An 18173-nucleotide genomic window follows, 5' to 3' on the forward strand; every position below is an offset into this window, starting at 1 on the left:
CCTATACGTCTAGCTCCATCTCTACCTGTTTTCAAATCCATGCTGAAAACCCACCTTTTCACTGCTGCTTTTGGCTCCTAGCCCTCATTTGCCCTCCCTTGTTCCTTCCTTCCTTCTCACCCAGTACTTCCCTCATCCGTAACTGTCTTGTCTGTCTGTGTTATTTAGATTGTAAGCTCTTTTGAGCAGGGACTGTGTCTCTTTGTGTCAGGTGTTCAGCGCTGCGTGCGTCTGGTAGCGCTATACAAATGCTAATAATAATAATAAGAAGATCTGCTTTTCTATGCGGGCCTCTTATCAAGCCAGCACGGTAATGCAGATGGAGCCCATTCAAAGTGAATGGGCTTTGTTGGCATTACTGCACCAGGAGCCACTAGCACAACTTGATAAACGAGGTCCTATGTTATTTTCATTTTCGAAAGTTGGTGAAATCATATTTATTTCCTAAATGTTGGTAATAGTTTGTTCTTTTTGTTTTAGCGATGATTATATTAGATTGTAATTCCTGGCTACTGTACCAGTAATTTTGTTTGTTACCCCGCTTTGAACATTATTAAGGGATTAGGCGCATAATACTAATGCACACTGTTTGGAATATTACCAAGCTTTGTAGCAAGCCATGGAAAAGGCTGTGGAGTCAAAAGAAAGAAAGTGGAACAGAGTGCCCTACAGAAGCAGAAATCTTAAACATTCTGTGGCTAGCAACTGAAATGCATCCTTAGCAGTATGGACAAAATAATAAGACATGCTAGATTGGCTTTTTCTGCAACTTATGTATGTTCTTATATATATCACCGTTTCACAGACCTGAAAAATAATCAATACATGTAGCTAATAGGATATTTGTTGTTACTTAAGGCCCAGTGTGAACACTGAATCAGATCAACAGATTTTTCCCTCAACAAAGCCAAAGGCTCACTTGAATCTTGTCCTATCCATGACAAAGTTCATACAACAACTTTCCATGATTTTGTTATTAAATATAAAAACTGTCGTAGGCTCTGCCCTCACAATAAGAACATACCCACCTTTCAAAACTTTCCATTTATTGCTCATTTGGAATTCTTCCATGCGTTTCACTTCTTCAGGGCGCTCATCAATAAATTCTGCCACCTAGAAAATCCACAAGATCTATTATTAAGGTATGGTAGCTACCAAGCTCATGACCATACACCATATTTAGATTACCGGTCCCTCTTTTATACGTTATGACATGAAACACCTTAAACCTTCAAAAGCATGGCACAGACTATGTCTCAAATTTTTAACCAAGCCAAACCTGCACTCTGGTAAGGTGTGCAATGTGAAACTTAAAGTACCCTACCAAGATACTTTTAATGTCTTTGGGGAATTCTCATATATTTTTTGCAAAAGGCATAGCCCTCCCAACTTATTATGGATATCGTTAACCTTCCATTGCCCTAGGTATAAAACTTAGATTATGAGCCCACGAGGGACAGAGTAAGTTATCTGTATATATACTAGTTATACCATAGAAAAGAGGGATATGAAATGCATTACCCTTAACCTTTCAAGGCAAAGTGAGTGGCAGATTCGATTGAGATGCTGCATAATCAACAAGAAGGTATTAAACCCTCATGAACACCATGGTACCAGGAAGATGGCACCAACTCTCATAAGAACATAAGAATAGCCACACTGGGTCAGACCAATGGTCCATCTAGCCCAGTATCCTGTTTCCAACAGTGGCCAAGCCAGGTCACAAGTACCTGGCAGAAACCCAATTAGTAGGAACATTTCATTTTATTACAGGGGCAAGCAATGGCTTCCCCCATGTCCATCTCAATAACAGACTATGGACTTTTCCTCCAGGAACTTGTCCAAACCTTTTTTTACACCCAGATACGCTAACCAACGTTCCAGTATCCTCCAGCAGTGAGTTCCAGAGCTATTTCCATGTAATTTCATTGAGTGTCCCCTGGTCTTTGTACTTTCTGAAAAAATGAAAAAACAATTCACTTTTACTCATTCTACACCACTCAGGATTTCATAGACCTCAATCATATTTCCCCTCAGCCGCCTCTTTTCCAAGCCGAAGAGCCCTAACCTCTTTAGCCTTTCCTCATACGGGAGGAGTTCCATCCCCTTTATCATTTTGGTCGCTCTTCTTTGAACCTTTTCTAATTCCACTATATCTGTTTTGAGATAAGGTGACCAGAATTGAATGCAATACTCAAGGTGAGGTCACACCATGGAGCAATACAGAGGCATTATAATATTCTTGGTGTTATTTTGCATCCCTTTCCTAATAATTCCTAGCATCCTGTTTGCTTTTGTGGCCGTCATCACACACTGGGCAGAAGATTTCAGCGTACTGTCTACAATGACACCTAGATCTTTTTCTTGTGTGCTGACTCCTAAGGTGGGCCCTAGCATCAGGTAACTATGATTTGGATTATTCTTCCCAATGTGCATCACTTTGCATTTGGCCACATTAAATTTAATCTGCTATTTGGATGTCCAGCCTTCCTAATGTCTTCCTGCAATTTTTCACATGCATTTTGACAATTGTGAATAGTTTTGTGTCATCTGCAAATTTAATCACCTCAGTCATTCTGATTTCCAGATCGTTTATAAATATGTTAAATAGCACTGGTCCCAGTACAGATCCCTGTGGCACTCCACTATTCACCCTCCTGCATTTAACCGTACCCTCTGTTTTCTATCCAATAACCAATTCCTAATCCACAGAAGAACATTGCCTCCTATCCCATGACTTTTTAATTTTCTCAGCAGTCTCTCATGAGAGCTCAGAGAGGTTCTGGCAGGTCCTCTTAAAGATTTGTTTAATAAATCCTTGGAGACGGGAGAGGTTCCATGGGATTGGAGAAGAGCGGATGTGGTCCCTCTTCACAAAAGTGGTGATAGGGAAGAAGCTGGAAACTACAGGCCGGTAAGTCTCACTTCGGTTATTGGAAAAGTAATGGAAGCGATCCTGAAGGAAAGGATTGTGAATTTCCTGGATGCCAATAAGTTGCAAGATCCGAGACAACATAGTTTTACCAAAGGTAAATCGTGCCAAACGAATCTCATTGAATTCTTTGACTGGGTGACCGAAGAATTGAATCATGAACGCACTATAGAGGTAATCTACTTAAATTTCAGCAAAGCTTTTGACACGGTTCCCCACAGGAGGCTTGAATAAACTTGACAGGCTGAAGATAGGACCCGACGTGGTGAACTGGATTAGGAACTGGTTGACGGACAGACACCAGAGGGTGGTGGTTAATGGAATTCGCTCGAATGAGGGAAAGGTGAGTAGTGGAGTGCCTCAGGGATCGGTACTGGGGCTGATTCTGTTCAATATATTTGTGAGTGACATTGCCGAAGGGTTAGAAGGTAAAGTTGCCTTTTTGCGGATGATACCAAGATTTGTATCAGAGTAGACACCCCGGAGGGAGAGGAAAACATGAAAAAGGATCTGCAGAAGCTAGTAGAATGGTCTAAGGTTTGGCAATTAAAATGCAATGCGAAGAAATGCAAAGTGATGCACTTAGGGAGTAGAAATCCACAGGAGACGTATGTGTTAGGCAGTGAGAGTCTGATATGTTCAGACAGGGAGAGGGATCTTGGGGTGATAGTATCTGAGGATCTGAAGTTGACAAAACAGTGTGACAAGGTGGTGGCCATAGCCAGAAGATTGCTAGGCTGTATAGAGAAAAGTGTGACCAGCAGAAGAAAGGAGGTGTTGATGCCTCTGTACAAGTCGTTGGCGAGGCCATATCTTGCTAAGGATGTAAAAAGAATTGAAGCAGTGCAAAGAAAAGCCACAAAAATGGTATGGGATTTGCAATACAAGACTTATCAGGAGAGACTTGCTGACCTGAACATGTATACCTTGGAGGAAAGGAGAAACTGGGGTGATATGATACAGACGCTCAAATATTTGAAAGGTATTAATCCGCAAACGAGCCTTTTCTGGAGATGGAAAGGCGGTAGAATTAGAGCACATGAAATGAGATTGAAGGGGGGCAGACTCAAGAAAAATGTCAGGAAGTATTTTTTTCACGGAGAGAGTGGTGGATACTTGGAATGCCCTCCCACAGGAGGTGATGGAGATGAAAACGGTAACGGAATTAAAAAATGCGTGGGATAAACATAAAGGAATCCTGTTCAGAAGGAATGGATCCTCAGAAGCTTAGCAGAGATTGGGTGGCAACTCCAGTGGTGGGAGGTGGGGCTAGTGGTTGGCAGGCGGGGTTAGTGCTGGGCAGACTTCTACAGCCTGTGCCCTGAAAATGGCACATACAAATCAAGGTCAGGTATACACATAAAGTGGCACATATGAGTTTATCTTATTGGGCAGACTGGATGGACCGTACAGGTCTTTCTCTGCAGTCATCTACTATGTTACTATGAGGAGCTTTATCAAAAGCTTCCTGAAAATCTAGATATACACTGACCGGCTCACCATTATCCACATGGTTATTCATGCCTTCAAAGAAATGAAGCAGATTGGTGATAAAAGACTTCCCTTGACTGACCCCATGCTGATTCTGACCATTAAATCACGTTTGTCTATGTGTTCCGTAATTTTATTCTTTATAATAGTATCCACTATCTTGCCCAGCACTGACATCAGGCTCACCGGTCTGTAATTTCCAAGATCACCCCTGGAATCCTTTTTAAACATCGGCGTCACATTGGCCATCTTCCAATCTTACTACTACTTAACATTTCTAGAGCGCTACTAGGGTTACGCAGCGCTGTACAAATTAACAAAAAAGGACAGTCCCTGCTCAAAGGAGCTTACAATGTAATGGGCGAAATGTCAGGTTGGGGCAGTCTAGGTTTCCTGAATAGGGGTATGGTGGTTAGGTGCCGAAGGCGACATTGAAGAGGTGGGCTTTGAAGATGGGCAGGGAAGGGGCTTGGCGTATCGGCTCAGGGAGTTTATGCCAGGCATGGGGTGAGGCGAGGCAGAAAGGGCGGAGCCTGGAGTTGGCGGTGGTGGAGAAGGGTACTGAAAGGAGGGATTTGTCTTGAGAGCGGAGGTTACGGGTCAGAACATAAGGGGAGATGAGGGAAGAGAGGTAAGGAGGGGCTGCAGATCGGGTGCATTTGTAGGTTAATAGGAGAAGCTTGAATTGTATGCGGTATCTGATCGGGAGCCAGTGAAGTGACTTGAGGAGAGGGGTGATCTGAGTATATCGGTCCAGGCGGAAGATTAGCCGTGAAGCAGCGTTCTGACCGGACTGAAGGGGGGATAGATGGCAAAGTGGGAGGCCAGTGAGGAGCAGGTTGCAGTAGTCAAGGCGAGAGGTGATGAGAGAGTGGATGAGAGTTCGGGTAGTGTGCTCAGAGAGGAAAGGGCGAATTTTGCTAATGTTAAAGAGGAAGAAGCGATAGGTCTTGGCTATCTGCTGGATATGCGCAGAGAAGGAGAGGGAGGAGTCGAAGATGACTCCAAGGTTGCGGGCAGATGAGACTGGGACGATGAGGGTGTTATCAACTGAGATAGAGAGTGGAGGGAGAGGAGAAGTGGGTTTGGGAGGGAAGACAATAAGCTCGGTCTTGGCCATGTTCAGTTTCAAGTGGCGATTGGACATCCAGGCAGCAATGTCGGATAAGCAAGCCGATACCTTGGCCTGTACTACTTATGATTTTGACAGGTTACAGATTACTAACAGAAGATCTGCAATTTCATGTTTGAATTCCATCTGATCCAGGTGATTTATCACTCTTTTACTTGTAAAATTAGCTTGATATGTCTTCCAGGTTCACCATGATTTCTTTCATTTCCTACGCACTGTCACCCTTGAAAATCATTTCCAGTACATCTTACATCTTCTTCCATAAACACCGAAGGAAAAAATTCATTCAATTTCTCCGCTATGGTCTTGTCCTCCCTGAGTTCCCCTTTTGCTCCTTCATGATCTAACGGTCCCATGGATTCCCTCACAGGCTTTCTGCTTCTGATGTACCTGAAAAAGGTGTACTATGAGTTTTTGTGTCTACATGGCAAGTTTTTCTTCATATTCTCTTAGCCTTCTTTATCAATGCTTTGCATATGGCTTGACAGTGTTTACGTTGCTTCTTATTTTCTTCATTCAGATCCTTTTTCCATTCTTTAAAAGATGTATACCGGTTATAGTGGCGTCCCCCTTTCCCAGAATATTGCCCAGTTCCTAACAAATCCAAATCCCTCATCCCTGCACCATTTTATCAACCATGCATTGAGACTTCAGAACTCTGCCTGCCTCTTGGGTCTTTTGTACTCACCACGGGCAAATCTTCTTCTTCTTCCTCCACCATTTCTTCTCTATTGGATTGATCCCTCCAGCTCACATCATCATCATCCACTATCCGCATCCTATGAGGAAAGAAGGATGCATGATTAAGGACAACACAGAAAAAAAGGCAACATCATCACCCGTCATAACTGGAACTACATTTTTAAAAAAAACACGTTTCCCAGCCATTCATAAGCATTCATTCACACTTCAAAGTAACTACTCCATTTAACCTATATCAGGGAAATCACTGTGGGTTCTATGTGTGGCTGTAGTAGTACATCTGCTGGAAACCAGCAGGAGATGGGGCGCTCCATCTGTGTCTTGTTTCTTACAGGTTTTCTTTATTTCTCTACTGGGTGAGACAGACTATTTGCACAGCTGCCAAGTTACCCATTCCAGGAGGGTAACTGGATTTTGGTCAGTCCTGGATTTCTGCCAATCTCATCCTGATGCATTATGGGACCTGCAGCACTGATTTCAATAGGTAGAATCATGGACTTCAAATGCTACACTACTTTGGGATGTAAAAAATCTCACTCCTAGAATGGGTAACTAGGCAGCTGTGCATTTGCCTGACCAATTTTGCAGCTGTTAGGTACTGAAGTTCAAAACTGGAGACCTTAAAGATCCCCCCCCCCCCCCCCGCATCAGCTATCTCAAGCCCCTGAATAGCACCCAAAGGGAAGGGAGTAGTAAGCACAGCTCCCTCCCTGACCTCTACCATACTGAAGAACGGGCAGCTCCCTTCTTTTCTCTTCAGACTATTACAGAGCTGCCAAGTTACCATTCCAGGAGGGAGATTTTTGGGCCTGTTCTGGATTTCTGCCAATCTCATCCTGGTACATCATTAGGCATATTTTCAAAGCACTTAGCCTTCCAAAGTTCCATAGAAACCTATGGAACTTTGTAAGGCTAAGTGCTTTGAAAATGAGCCCCTATGGGACCTACAGCACAAATGTCAATAGATAGAATCATAGACTACAAATACTACTACTACTATCATTTCTATAGTGCTACAAGACATACACAGCGCTGTACACCATACACAGAAAGACAGTCCCTGCTCAAAGAGCTTACAATCTAGATAAGACAGGTAAATAGAACAATAAGGGTAAGGGAATAAAGAGGTGAGGCTAAACGGACAGGGCAGGTGAGTGGTGGTTAGGAGTCAAAGGCAGTGGTAAAGAGGTGGGCTTTAAGCTTGGACTTTTGTCTTTTAGATTGTAAGCTCTTTGAGCAGGGACTGTCCTATGTTTAAATTGTACAGCGCTGCGTAACCCTAGTAGCGCTTTAGAAATGCTAGTTAGTAGTAGTAGTAGTTGTAAACGGCCAAAGACGGGGCTAGACGTACAGGCTCAGGTAGTCTATACTACACTGCTGTAAGTTGAAAACCAGGACTGGCCATAAAGTCTCCCTCCTGGAATGGGTAACTTGACAGCTCTGCTATTGGGGAAAGGTTCTCCCTCCCCATTTGACTCTCTCAAGCCCACCCCACTCCTCCATGTCCCAGTATACCCGATCTGGCCGGCTCTCTCACCCCTTCCCGCTGGGCTTCGGCCGCTTCTTGCGCTTCTTGGTCTGCTCCCCTGACAAGTAACGCTTCAGGTATTCGGCCTTAGAAAGAGGAGGCCCCGAGACCTTCCGGGATAGAGCATCCATCCCAAAACCAGAAAACGGAGGAAAACACCGTCCTCCGGCACGCAGAGAGGGAGAGCGGGGTTCCCTTTAGGCCTTTGTACGGAGCACGAAATGTAAATAAAGCGTTGCTCCTTTAAGAACTAAGACGCCAGCTCCGATGTTTACTTTTGTGCTAGCCCGTATCAGAAACAAAAAGCCCTCCCCAGCTAGAGGGAAGTGTCTATATTTCTAGCAGAAGATAACAGAGACGGACGGTGCTACATGATGTGTAGTCCGGAGGGCAACAGTGGAAAGAGAAGAAAGTCCCCCAAGGACGGGCGGTACGGATCCTGTATAACAGAGAACTGCACTTGCACTTTCGTTGTCCGCTGGAACTGGAGGGGTTAACCGTGGCAAACGCTCGGTTGCACGGGCAACGTCATCAGCGGCGCCTAAGAAGGAAGCGGAAGCTCTTACAGGGCTTTTTGGTTGTATTTATTTTTAAGAGGTCATTCATCATATTGGCTGGCAGAAAAAGGAGAAACCGGACTAAAATCCTCACTAATGCAGACCTCAGAAGAATGAGCTGTTACCGGCGTTGAAAAAAAAAAAAGAGGATGTGTTTGCATTTGCTGCGTACCGGTGTGTCTACTTAAGTCTTGTACGCACACAGTTAGGCTCGAAGATAGGGCTCCTAAAGTTGTGCACAAAATTGTGTGTAGAAGATACTGCACTTTATTACAGCCATTCAGCCGAGAAATGAACCAGAGAATTGGGTGAGAGTTTTTTGTAATAACCTTGAAGATAGCTAGATTTGGGGGGGGGGTGTAGCGTGAGAAGAGCATGTTTTTTTGTAGTATTTTGAAAGTCAGAGCACCTGTTTTGAAAATCCTGCCGGGTCTAGAGCTTGAAAATCCTATCACAAACTTATTTTAAAGAAAGCTGATGAGCATTAGGATTCTAACCATAAAAGTTATTTGTGGCTAGGAAACACTTTAAAAATAAACTAGGGCTTATGATGCAGGGTGTGGGTAAAAATCTTCTAGAGCCAGGGTACCACCTTAAAAACATCACTAGTTTCTTTACAGTACAGCAGTCCTCAAAAAAAGAGAGGGAGTCTTCTTGCTCCAGCACTCATTTTCATAACCCTCTAATGTGCTGTATCCAGCAAACATTGTTCTGTAAAGGGGTAGAACCACCATGGACCAGCAGGACTGCATGCACCTGGATGTCGCATCCCCCCACCCCCGAAGGGCTGCTTCCCCCTTAATCCTGCACTTATTTCCCCCCAGAAGGGTGCTGTCCTTCTGGGTTCAGCAGCCATTCACCAGAAGTGCCCTATACCATCACTGTTTTCACTCAGAAGGGCTGCATCTACCTGAATCCAGCATTGTTTTCTCTCACAAAGGACTGTAGCCTCCTGGATCCTGCACTCATTCACCCCCCCCCCCCCCCCCCAAAGTGCTGCATCTACATCTGGATCAGGAACTGTTTTCTCTCAGTGGTGCTGCATCCACCTGGGTCCTGCACCCCCCCCCCCCCCCCCCCCCAGAAGGGCTCTATCTCCATGGATCCAGCACTGTTTTCTCCCAGAAAGAATGCATCCCCCTGGATCCAGCACTCATTCACTCCCAAAAGTGCGGCATCTACCTGGATCCAGCATTGTTTTTCTAAGGGCAGCATCCCCCAGGATCCAACACTATCTTCTCTCTGAAGGGTTACATCCAACTGGATCCAGCACTGTTTTCTGTCAGAAGGGATGCTTCCACCTGGATCAAGCTCTTATTCTCCCCAAGAAGGGCTCTGTCCCTCGATCCAGCACTTATTCTACCCTAGAAGGGCTACCCCTACCTGGATCCAACACTGTTTTCTCTCAGTAGGGCTGCAGGCAACCTGGAGCTAGTACTGTTGTTGCTCAGTAGGGCTGCAGCCAGCACTCATTCCCCCAAGAAGGGCAAATTCCCCTTAGATAAAACAATGCTGGATCCAGGTAAATGCACCCCCCCCCCCCCCCCCCCCCGGAGGAAACAAGAGCTTGATCAAGGGGAATAAATCCCTCCTGGGAGAAATGATTACTAGATGCGCGTGGCTGCAGCCCTTCTAGAGAATCAGTGCCAGGGAGGATGCACCCTTCTAAAGAGAATCAGTGCTGGATCCAGGAGGATGCAGCCCTTCTAAAGATAATTAGTGCTGGATCCAGGTGGGTGCAGCCCTTTTGGGGGAAATGATTTCTCGAAGTGGATGCAGCCTTTCTGAGGGGAATGAGTGATGGATCCAGGGAGATAGGGCCCTTCTGTGGGGAATTAAGGCTGGATCCAGGGAGATAAGGCCCTTCTGTGGGGAATGAGTGCTGGATCCAGGGAGATAATGCCATTCTGTGTGGAATGAGGGCTGGATCCAGAGGGAAGGAGCTCTTCTGGGGGGAATGACTGCTGGATTCAGGGAGATAAGGCCCTTCTGTGGGGAATGAGGGCTGGATCCAGGGTGAAGGAGCTCTTCGGGGGGGGGGGGGGTGGAGGGGAATAAGTGCAGGATCCAGGGGAAAGGAGCGCTTCTGAGGGGAATGAATATTAGATTCAGGGAGATAGGGCCCTTCTGTGGGGAATAAGTGCTGGATCCAGGGCAATAGTGCCCTTCTTATGTACTTCTGTGGGGAATGAGTGCTGGATCCAGGGGGAAGGAGCTCTTCGGGGGGGGGGGGGAATAAATGCTGCATCCAGGTGCATGCAGCTCTTCTGTGAGAAAATACAGCTGCATCCAGGGTAATTTATTTATTACATTTGTATCCCACATTTTCCCACCTATTTGCAGGCTCAGTGTGGCTTACATAGTACCGGAGAGGCGATTGCAGACTCCGGTATAAACAAATACATAGTGAAGTTGTGGTAAGATAAAGTTCCTGTGGTAATAAGGCCCTTCTGGGGGGAATGAGTGCTGGATCCAGGGGGATGTGGCCCTTCTGAGGGGAATGAGTGCTTGATCCAGGGGGAAGCAGTTCTGGGGGGGGGGGGGGGGGGGGAAATAAGTGCAGGATACAGGGAGATGTGGCTGTTCTGGGGGAGAATGAGTGCTACATCCAGGGATGGGGGGGGGGGGGTGCAAACCTTCTGGAGGAAAACAGTGGGAATGAGCGCTGGAGCAGGAAAGCTCCCTCCCTTCTTTGGCGAAGGACTGCTGCACTCTAAAGATGGTACTCTTGAGGATCTGGGTTCTTCCCATGTTTCATTTGGACATAAGAACATAAGAGTAGCCATACTGGGTCAAATCAATGGTCTATCTAGCCCTGTTTCCAAACAGTGGCCAAGTACCTCATAGAAATCCAATTAGCAGCAACATTCCATACTACTAATCCCGTGGGACTTCTGAAATATAAATTATATAGGATGCTATCATCAAGTATATGTTGCCCTATGTGGAAAGAAAAAATGTAAATTATTCTCTGCCCAGTTTTAAGGTGTTAGGCAAGGTGGTAAGCTTTCCAGTCAATTTTATAACCTCCTGCTTCTCCAGGAGGTTATAAAATATATCAGGAAAAAAGAGTCTTAAATGTAAATTACAGGAAAGAAGATATTCAAATGCAAGGCTATTCTCCATTCTTCTGGCCACTGCAAGCACAAGAAGTGATGCATCAGCTCAGGCAAAGTTAATTTAGCCAATCATTACTACATACTGTAACTTAGATCAGTTCATTTTCTCTTGCTTAACTATACAAAGAACTTGCCTTGAGTTTAGCTAACCATCAAATTATCCCAACTGACTATGTACCGTGCCTCTTGTTCCCATTATATATCTGCTTTTAGTCCCTCAGCTATATGGTAAGCCGTATTGTAGAAAATCTTTTTCACCATATCTATGGTAGTTGAATGTTTTAATCCATGCTTATTAGATGTACGATTAGTATTATGCTAACTCCTTAGTGGGTGCAGGGCTATTGGCTAATAGGATGGGAGACAGGGTGTGTGGATTTTTTAATGACATTACCGAGGAGAGACTGTCAATTTCAGGAATTCACTAGGCCTTGTTAAGACGGGAGCCCAAAAAGAAATTAGATAATTTGAGGCACAGATGGGAGACTAAGGCAGGTCCTTAGCAACATGGGATATTTTGGCGAGTTTGGCTAGCATTCCAGGAATCATACCCTGTGCGAGGTTGAGGGAATGCTGTTTTAGAGTGATACACCGAGTTTATCTTGCCCAGACTCAACTATATCATATGGGGGGGGGGGGGGGGAGACACACTATTACTTGTGTAAAATGTGGAAGTCAGACCAATTCTTTTTTTCATTCTCTTTGGAGTTGTCCCAAGGTACAGGGTTTTGGGGGAGTGATTACAAGATATATGAACACACTCGTGGGGGGAGGGGTGGCAGACACAGTAAAACAGTTCTTATTGGACAAAAAAAGGAGCTTTCGGTGGTAAGTCTAAGGGCAAAAATATACTTATTCGCAGATGAGCGAATGCACGTAAATGTGTATTGCAATATTGTATCTGCTGAGCCTCCGAATTTTTGGCATTGGAGAAACCAACTGCATCTATTGGTGATCTGGGAGGCCAGAGATCCCCCCCACAAGAGACGAAAGTGATTCCTACAGGTGTGGGAGCCATATCTTCAATCTCTGCACCTAAAAGGTCGTAGTTTGATCATTAATACCTTCTAACACTTCTTCTGTTTTTTTATGGACTATACCATGTCTGTGGTATTGACTAGTATTAAAGGGCACAAGGGGGGATGGGGGGGGGGCGCTTATGGAATTCTCTTTAGAAGGGATCCATTATTTTGAGTGTGAAGGGTCATAAGAGTACAGGCCTTTTGAGGCAACTAGGATGCAGTGAGGTAAGAGGAATGGGGAAGATGGAGGGATGGAATGTTTAAAGTGGGGAAGTTTCCTTTTTTTGTATAACAAAAACACAGATATGTTAAGTGTTTCCTCAATTTTCTCAATAAAATTGTTTAAACATAGTATTATGCTAACATTGTATTATATCTCTGGTATTTGAATTCCAGTGCTGTTAAATGTGTATTTTTTAATACTGTTTTACAGTAGTTATTAGGTTTCAATTTACTGTTTTCAAATTTACCTCATTTATTGTATTTATGTTTATTCTTGGTTATTTTACTATTGTTATGTTATTAACAAAATTGTAAGTTTTATGTTAAACTATGCCTGCTCTACACTGCCTTGGGTGAATCTCCTTCATAAAGGTGGTTAATAAGTTCCATTAAATAGTATCAAACTGGAGGAAGAAGCCACTGCTCTCAACCACTTAAATAATTCTCTTACAATTCATGACCCTTTAAGAACTGAAAATAAATACTGTAATTTGAAATAGTAATTTTTGATCAGCTGGCACTCAGGATCAGCATTTTCCAACCCTGCCCAGCAAGGCACATCTAATCAGTGTGGTATTAAGGGCTCTGTTTATTAAGCAGTGCTAAGGTCACATTAGTGTTTTTAGCATGCGCTAAAAGCTATCACACATATGGGTGACTTTAGCATTTAGCGTGTGCAAAAACACTCAAGTGGCTTAATAAAAACAGGGCCCTAAGTATGCATAGGATAGATCTGCATATACTGGGTCTCAAGGATATGTAAATCCACTAAAGTAGATTCATTAGGGCTAGAGCTTAGCAAGTACAACTCAAGAGAGCAGATGTGTAGAGCTGTATTTACCAACTGCTATCATTTTGTATGAAAATCTGCCAAGGAAATTATTACAAACGTATACACCATTATCAAAACTACTGTAATACACTAATTAAATATAAAAAGCTATGCAACAGCTGGGAAAAAATGGTTTTGTTTTGTAGAAAGTGAATAGATTACAAAACAGCATAGCTAAAAGCATATTGCTTTAGGTGAGGCAAAGAGATTAACTGGATTTTCTTCTTGGGCAGCAGCTGTATTTTCTGCCAGGACAAGGAAACAGCTACCAAAAACATCTGACCAGAATTATCAAATGTACCTTTAGTATAAAACAGTGGGAAGCTGACCATGAACGCAAGAGACAAGGACAGCGATGTGACGCTTCTTGACACAAGTTTATTAGTTGGAGACTCGACACAGTACTGTATTTTGGCCACAGGCCTGCTTCAGGAGTCTTAAAATAATAATTGTAAATGTATATAAAACAAGTACTAAAGTAACAATGAAAATAAAATGCTAAATGTATGATAAAACAGTAAGACAATAACAGCAGTATATGATATGTGAACAAATATATGCAGAAACAAAAACAACAAAAGAGCGTTTGCTATGTAAAATGACAAAATATATATTTTTGTCTTTTTTTCATTATTTTATGTTTCTGCATATATTTGTTCACATATCATACTTCTGTTATTGTATCACTTTTTTATCATACATTTAGCATTTTATTTTCATTGTTACTTTAGTACTTGTTTTATATTTACTATTATTATGTACACATACATACATACAGGGGACATGTGCAAAGTAATCTAATGCCTGTGAGGTGCATATAAAGAACAAATAGAATATATTACAAATTCATATAAATCAATGTTGGAAATCATAACAAGTCTATGTATAATGATGTTGAAAAAGAAAGAGTACATAACGGTTTCATATCTGTCAATGTTTGTTAGATATCGTAATAGGTACATACATAGTATTATTAAAGAAATACCTAATAGTGTGGTTTATTAATTGTGACATATGTACTGCATTCAACGTAAATGACAAGAGAAACCGATAATGAAAAAAAAAACATATAAAGTAATAGTGGAGTAACAATGTACAAAAGAGATTACAAATAAACCTTGTCATGAGATACTGACAGTTAAATGGGACATGTCAAAAAATATTAAAAAGTGCATATAAAAAGATGTGCGAGGTTAACTTGATAGCGTAATTGAGGGATTTAAATTAAACTAGAGAAGTATACCAAAAAAAAAAAAAACTGAAATATAGGTCTGTTTAATGTTTTCTGTGCAACTTAAAACAAGTGTATCTAATCGGGCAATAACCAGGTGTACTTAATGTAACACTAAGAGCTAAAGCAGATAAAATGTGCAAGTGGCAATGAAAGAAATAGGGAAGTATAACTGACTTTGAAAAACTTGGTTTAGTGTACAAAAACTCCATTATACAACGTGCTTGAGTGACAGAGGAGTGGCCTAGTTAGAGCACCAGACTTGAAATCCAGAGGTGGCCAGTTCAAATCCCACTGCTACTCATTGTGATCTTGGGCAAGTCACTTAACCCTCCATTGCCTCAGGTACAAACTTAGATTGTGAGCCCTCCTGGTATAGAGAAATATCAAGTGTACCTGAATGTAACTCATCTTGAGTAAAATCCAAATAAATAAATGGAAAACAGAAGCGTAAGTGGATATGTATGGATTTCATTGAGTGATGACACGTGTAACCTTCAGGTGCCAAAAATATTCATTCTTTGGTAAAGTGAAAAAAAAATTAAATGGTAATGCAGTGGGAATGATGACCGTGAGCAGAGATGCTTTGTACAAATGTAAGATGTGAAAAAATAAATGATGTACCAAAGGCAGAATGTAAGTTTAGGATAGAAGAAATATGTATCATGGAGAGAATGTAGGGGGAAGCGTACAGATAGAACATGCAAGTGGAAGAACTGTAAATCGGGCTATATCATACTGCTGGTTTTAAGAACAATAAAACGTTAATCAACCATGCCATGTGTACAATCAGAATAAAGAAAATATGTACCGTGCCATATGAGTACACAAGACGAGAATATACCAAAAAGTAAAGAGTGCAGCCAAAAGTTTCCAAATATTAGGAAAGCGATTTAAAATCCAGGTTTGAATCCTGGGAATAGCATGCATGATGGCGGGAACTTTCCTGATAACGTAACAACAAGTTAAAACTGCAGCTAAAAGTTTCCAAATATTAGGAGAGCTATTTGAAATCCAGGTACGAATCCTGTGAATAGCATACGTGATGGGAGCGTTACCGATAAGAGTGAAGTGCCAGATGAGATATGTTGATTAGTGGTCAACTTCCCCCGTCTTATACTCTTCATGTAACTAACGAACATGGGATTCAGCGTTTTTCCACCTTGGTGGATTTTTTTTCCCTTAAAATGTACCTTCAGCCCATACTGGAGCTTTTAATAGCTGGGCTGTCTATTTAGTAGCAGGTATGCATTTTCAGTTAAGTTATATCTGAACTGTTTACAGTTTACTAAAAAGTAAACAGGATTTAAAAAAACACACTATATTGTTATTCTGACCTAATTTATTGAAGCAGAGCTCATGTAAGTGTTTCTAGCAGTCATTGTTTTTGGTTGTTTTTTAAATGGCATTTATATTCTTGAAAGAAAAATCAGAGGGGTAAGTTATCTTTCACCTACAACTTAAACAACTGTATGACCTGTTTCACCCTTTCTGTACTATCAGGTTATAACGTCTCTAAACTTGACAGATAAAAGCTTCACTATAGGAGAATCCCTTCAATTACCCAAGTAAACATAGTAGCTAAGACGACATTGCACAGGTACCTTGTACAGATACATCCATAAAGAAATACACCATTACTTTGATTTATGAATGCAAACAAAAAATATAAATAGGTGGAAAAATCAAGTCAATTATCAGTTCTACACCATTTATATTGGTTAGCACACAGAATTTATTAAAAATAATTAGCCCTCAGTACATATAAAGATGTGCCGTACAGATACAATCACTGTAATGCTTTCTTCCAGCATTCCATCTGAGATTTGTCTTCAAAAGTAAGCAATGGTTAATCACACAGCAGGAAATCAAGTTGAGTGGTTATTTAGTTTTTTATGCATTTCTTTACAATAGCCCAATCTAGATTGCACTTTAGGAGTCACCCTGATTATTCCCCATATATGCTGCTAAGGTTTCTCTACCACCATCTACAAACGTAGGAGCTTATATTCACAGAGGACCAGCGTTACTGCTGCAAAATCCAAGAGAGATCTATATGCATGATGGAACAATGGAAAACTCAGTTCCATATTATGCAAAGGCTCCTGATACTCTGAAAGGTTTCTCAGCTAAGTGACTATGAAAGAAAGAAAAAATTCTACATTCTCTCCTCTAGTGACAAGTTAGAGGTAAGGAAGGACTAGTCAACATTGACTTTGTGACAGGAATACCAAGCAGCTTCCTCTGCATGAACCTCTTACAGGGGAGATTTTAAAGTTCTCCAGCTGCTGGCTGATGAAATAACCCATGCATTCTGGACTGGTCTGTTTGAACTAAGGAAAGAAAATTAGCAGCAGAGACAACATTTTTTTCCTTAAATCCTACTCCCTTAGGTGCCAAGTAGCACATGTTAATTAGAAAATGCCAAGGCTCCAGTATCCTGGAGCATGTTTCTGTATGAAGAAAAAAAAAAAAAAAAAGTCACACACACTCTGACATTCCTGAAAAGGGTAGCTCTCAATAGAATCCCCTTGCCTAAGGCAGGATTCATAGGACACAGAACCTGCCCCTGTACCAGAGAATCTAGCACAAGGAGGGATACCACATCTTGTAGAAGTGAGATGCTTTGAAAGGCATCTTCTAGTTACTTTTAGCTTCACTTTAATTACCTGTGCTGCAGATGCAGAAGCAGCTTTTCACGCACTAGATTCTGGCTAAACGTTTCTCTATTTATGCCGTATTTCAGAGAGAACTTGGCAAGGCCAGGCCTATGACTAAAATCCACTTGCTTCCACAATCCAGCTTCTGTGCATATAGTTTGAATTGGCCTGTTGCTACATTACACTGGCCAATGCTTTGATCTTTGCGCTGAACCAGTAAAACCCATTTGATTAATGAACCCGAGTCAGTGTCCCAGTAGCTCAGACTTGACACTGAATTCCTTCACCTTTGCAGCATTTTGAGAACATCTTATCGGGAAGTCTGTCACAAGACTGCCAGGCCCTTTCTTGAGGAAAATTTATTACTCCAGACCACCAGCGAAATGGCTCAGTCATATGTAGAAGCTTAAACTAGCCTAGTAGTACTCCGATTACCTCCGCCATTCCAGCTTTGACTATTGACCAACAGCACTGCTTAGTGGTGGTCATTTAGAGAGAGCCCAGAGCCAGCTTATACAAAGACCAACTGCGCTTTAATGTTTTCTTATGTTTATTAGGTTTTTCCAAACCAGAATCCTTGCCTAAAAATGAAATGAATAGTAACTAACAGAGCTTGAATATTATAACTGAACTACTGCCACCACTATCAATACCTCTTTCAAAAAGTGAAACATACTAGCAGTGTTTATCAGTGTAGAACAGATCACTGAAAACCAGAAAAGTTGGCATAAGGAAAGTGCACAGG

The 18173-nt window shown here is 42.2% G+C and overlaps 1 protein-coding gene across 1 annotated transcript in view; it reads right to left on the reverse strand.

The window, feature by feature from the left end:
• Positions 1 to 8278, reverse strand: part of BUD13 (BUD13 homolog) — a 31190-nt gene extending 22912 nt beyond the window's left edge. The window contains exons 1-3 of the mRNA XM_030221900.1: positions 7795 to 8278; positions 6244 to 6334; positions 1029 to 1113 (exon numbers count right to left, since the gene is read on the reverse strand). Coding sequence (XP_030077760.1) covers positions 1029 to 1113; positions 6244 to 6334; positions 7795 to 7916 — 298 coding nt within the window. The 5' untranslated portion in view covers positions 7917 to 8278. The remainder of the gene's footprint in view (positions 1 to 1028; positions 1114 to 6243; positions 6335 to 7794) is intronic.
• Between the last annotated feature and the right edge of the window lie 9895 nt (positions 8279 to 18173).

The sequence above is a fragment of the Microcaecilia unicolor genome, chromosome 12 (genome assembly GCF_901765095.1).
Source record: "Microcaecilia unicolor chromosome 12, aMicUni1.1, whole genome shotgun sequence".
NCBI lineage: Eukaryota > Metazoa > Chordata > Amphibia > Gymnophiona > Siphonopidae > Microcaecilia > Microcaecilia unicolor.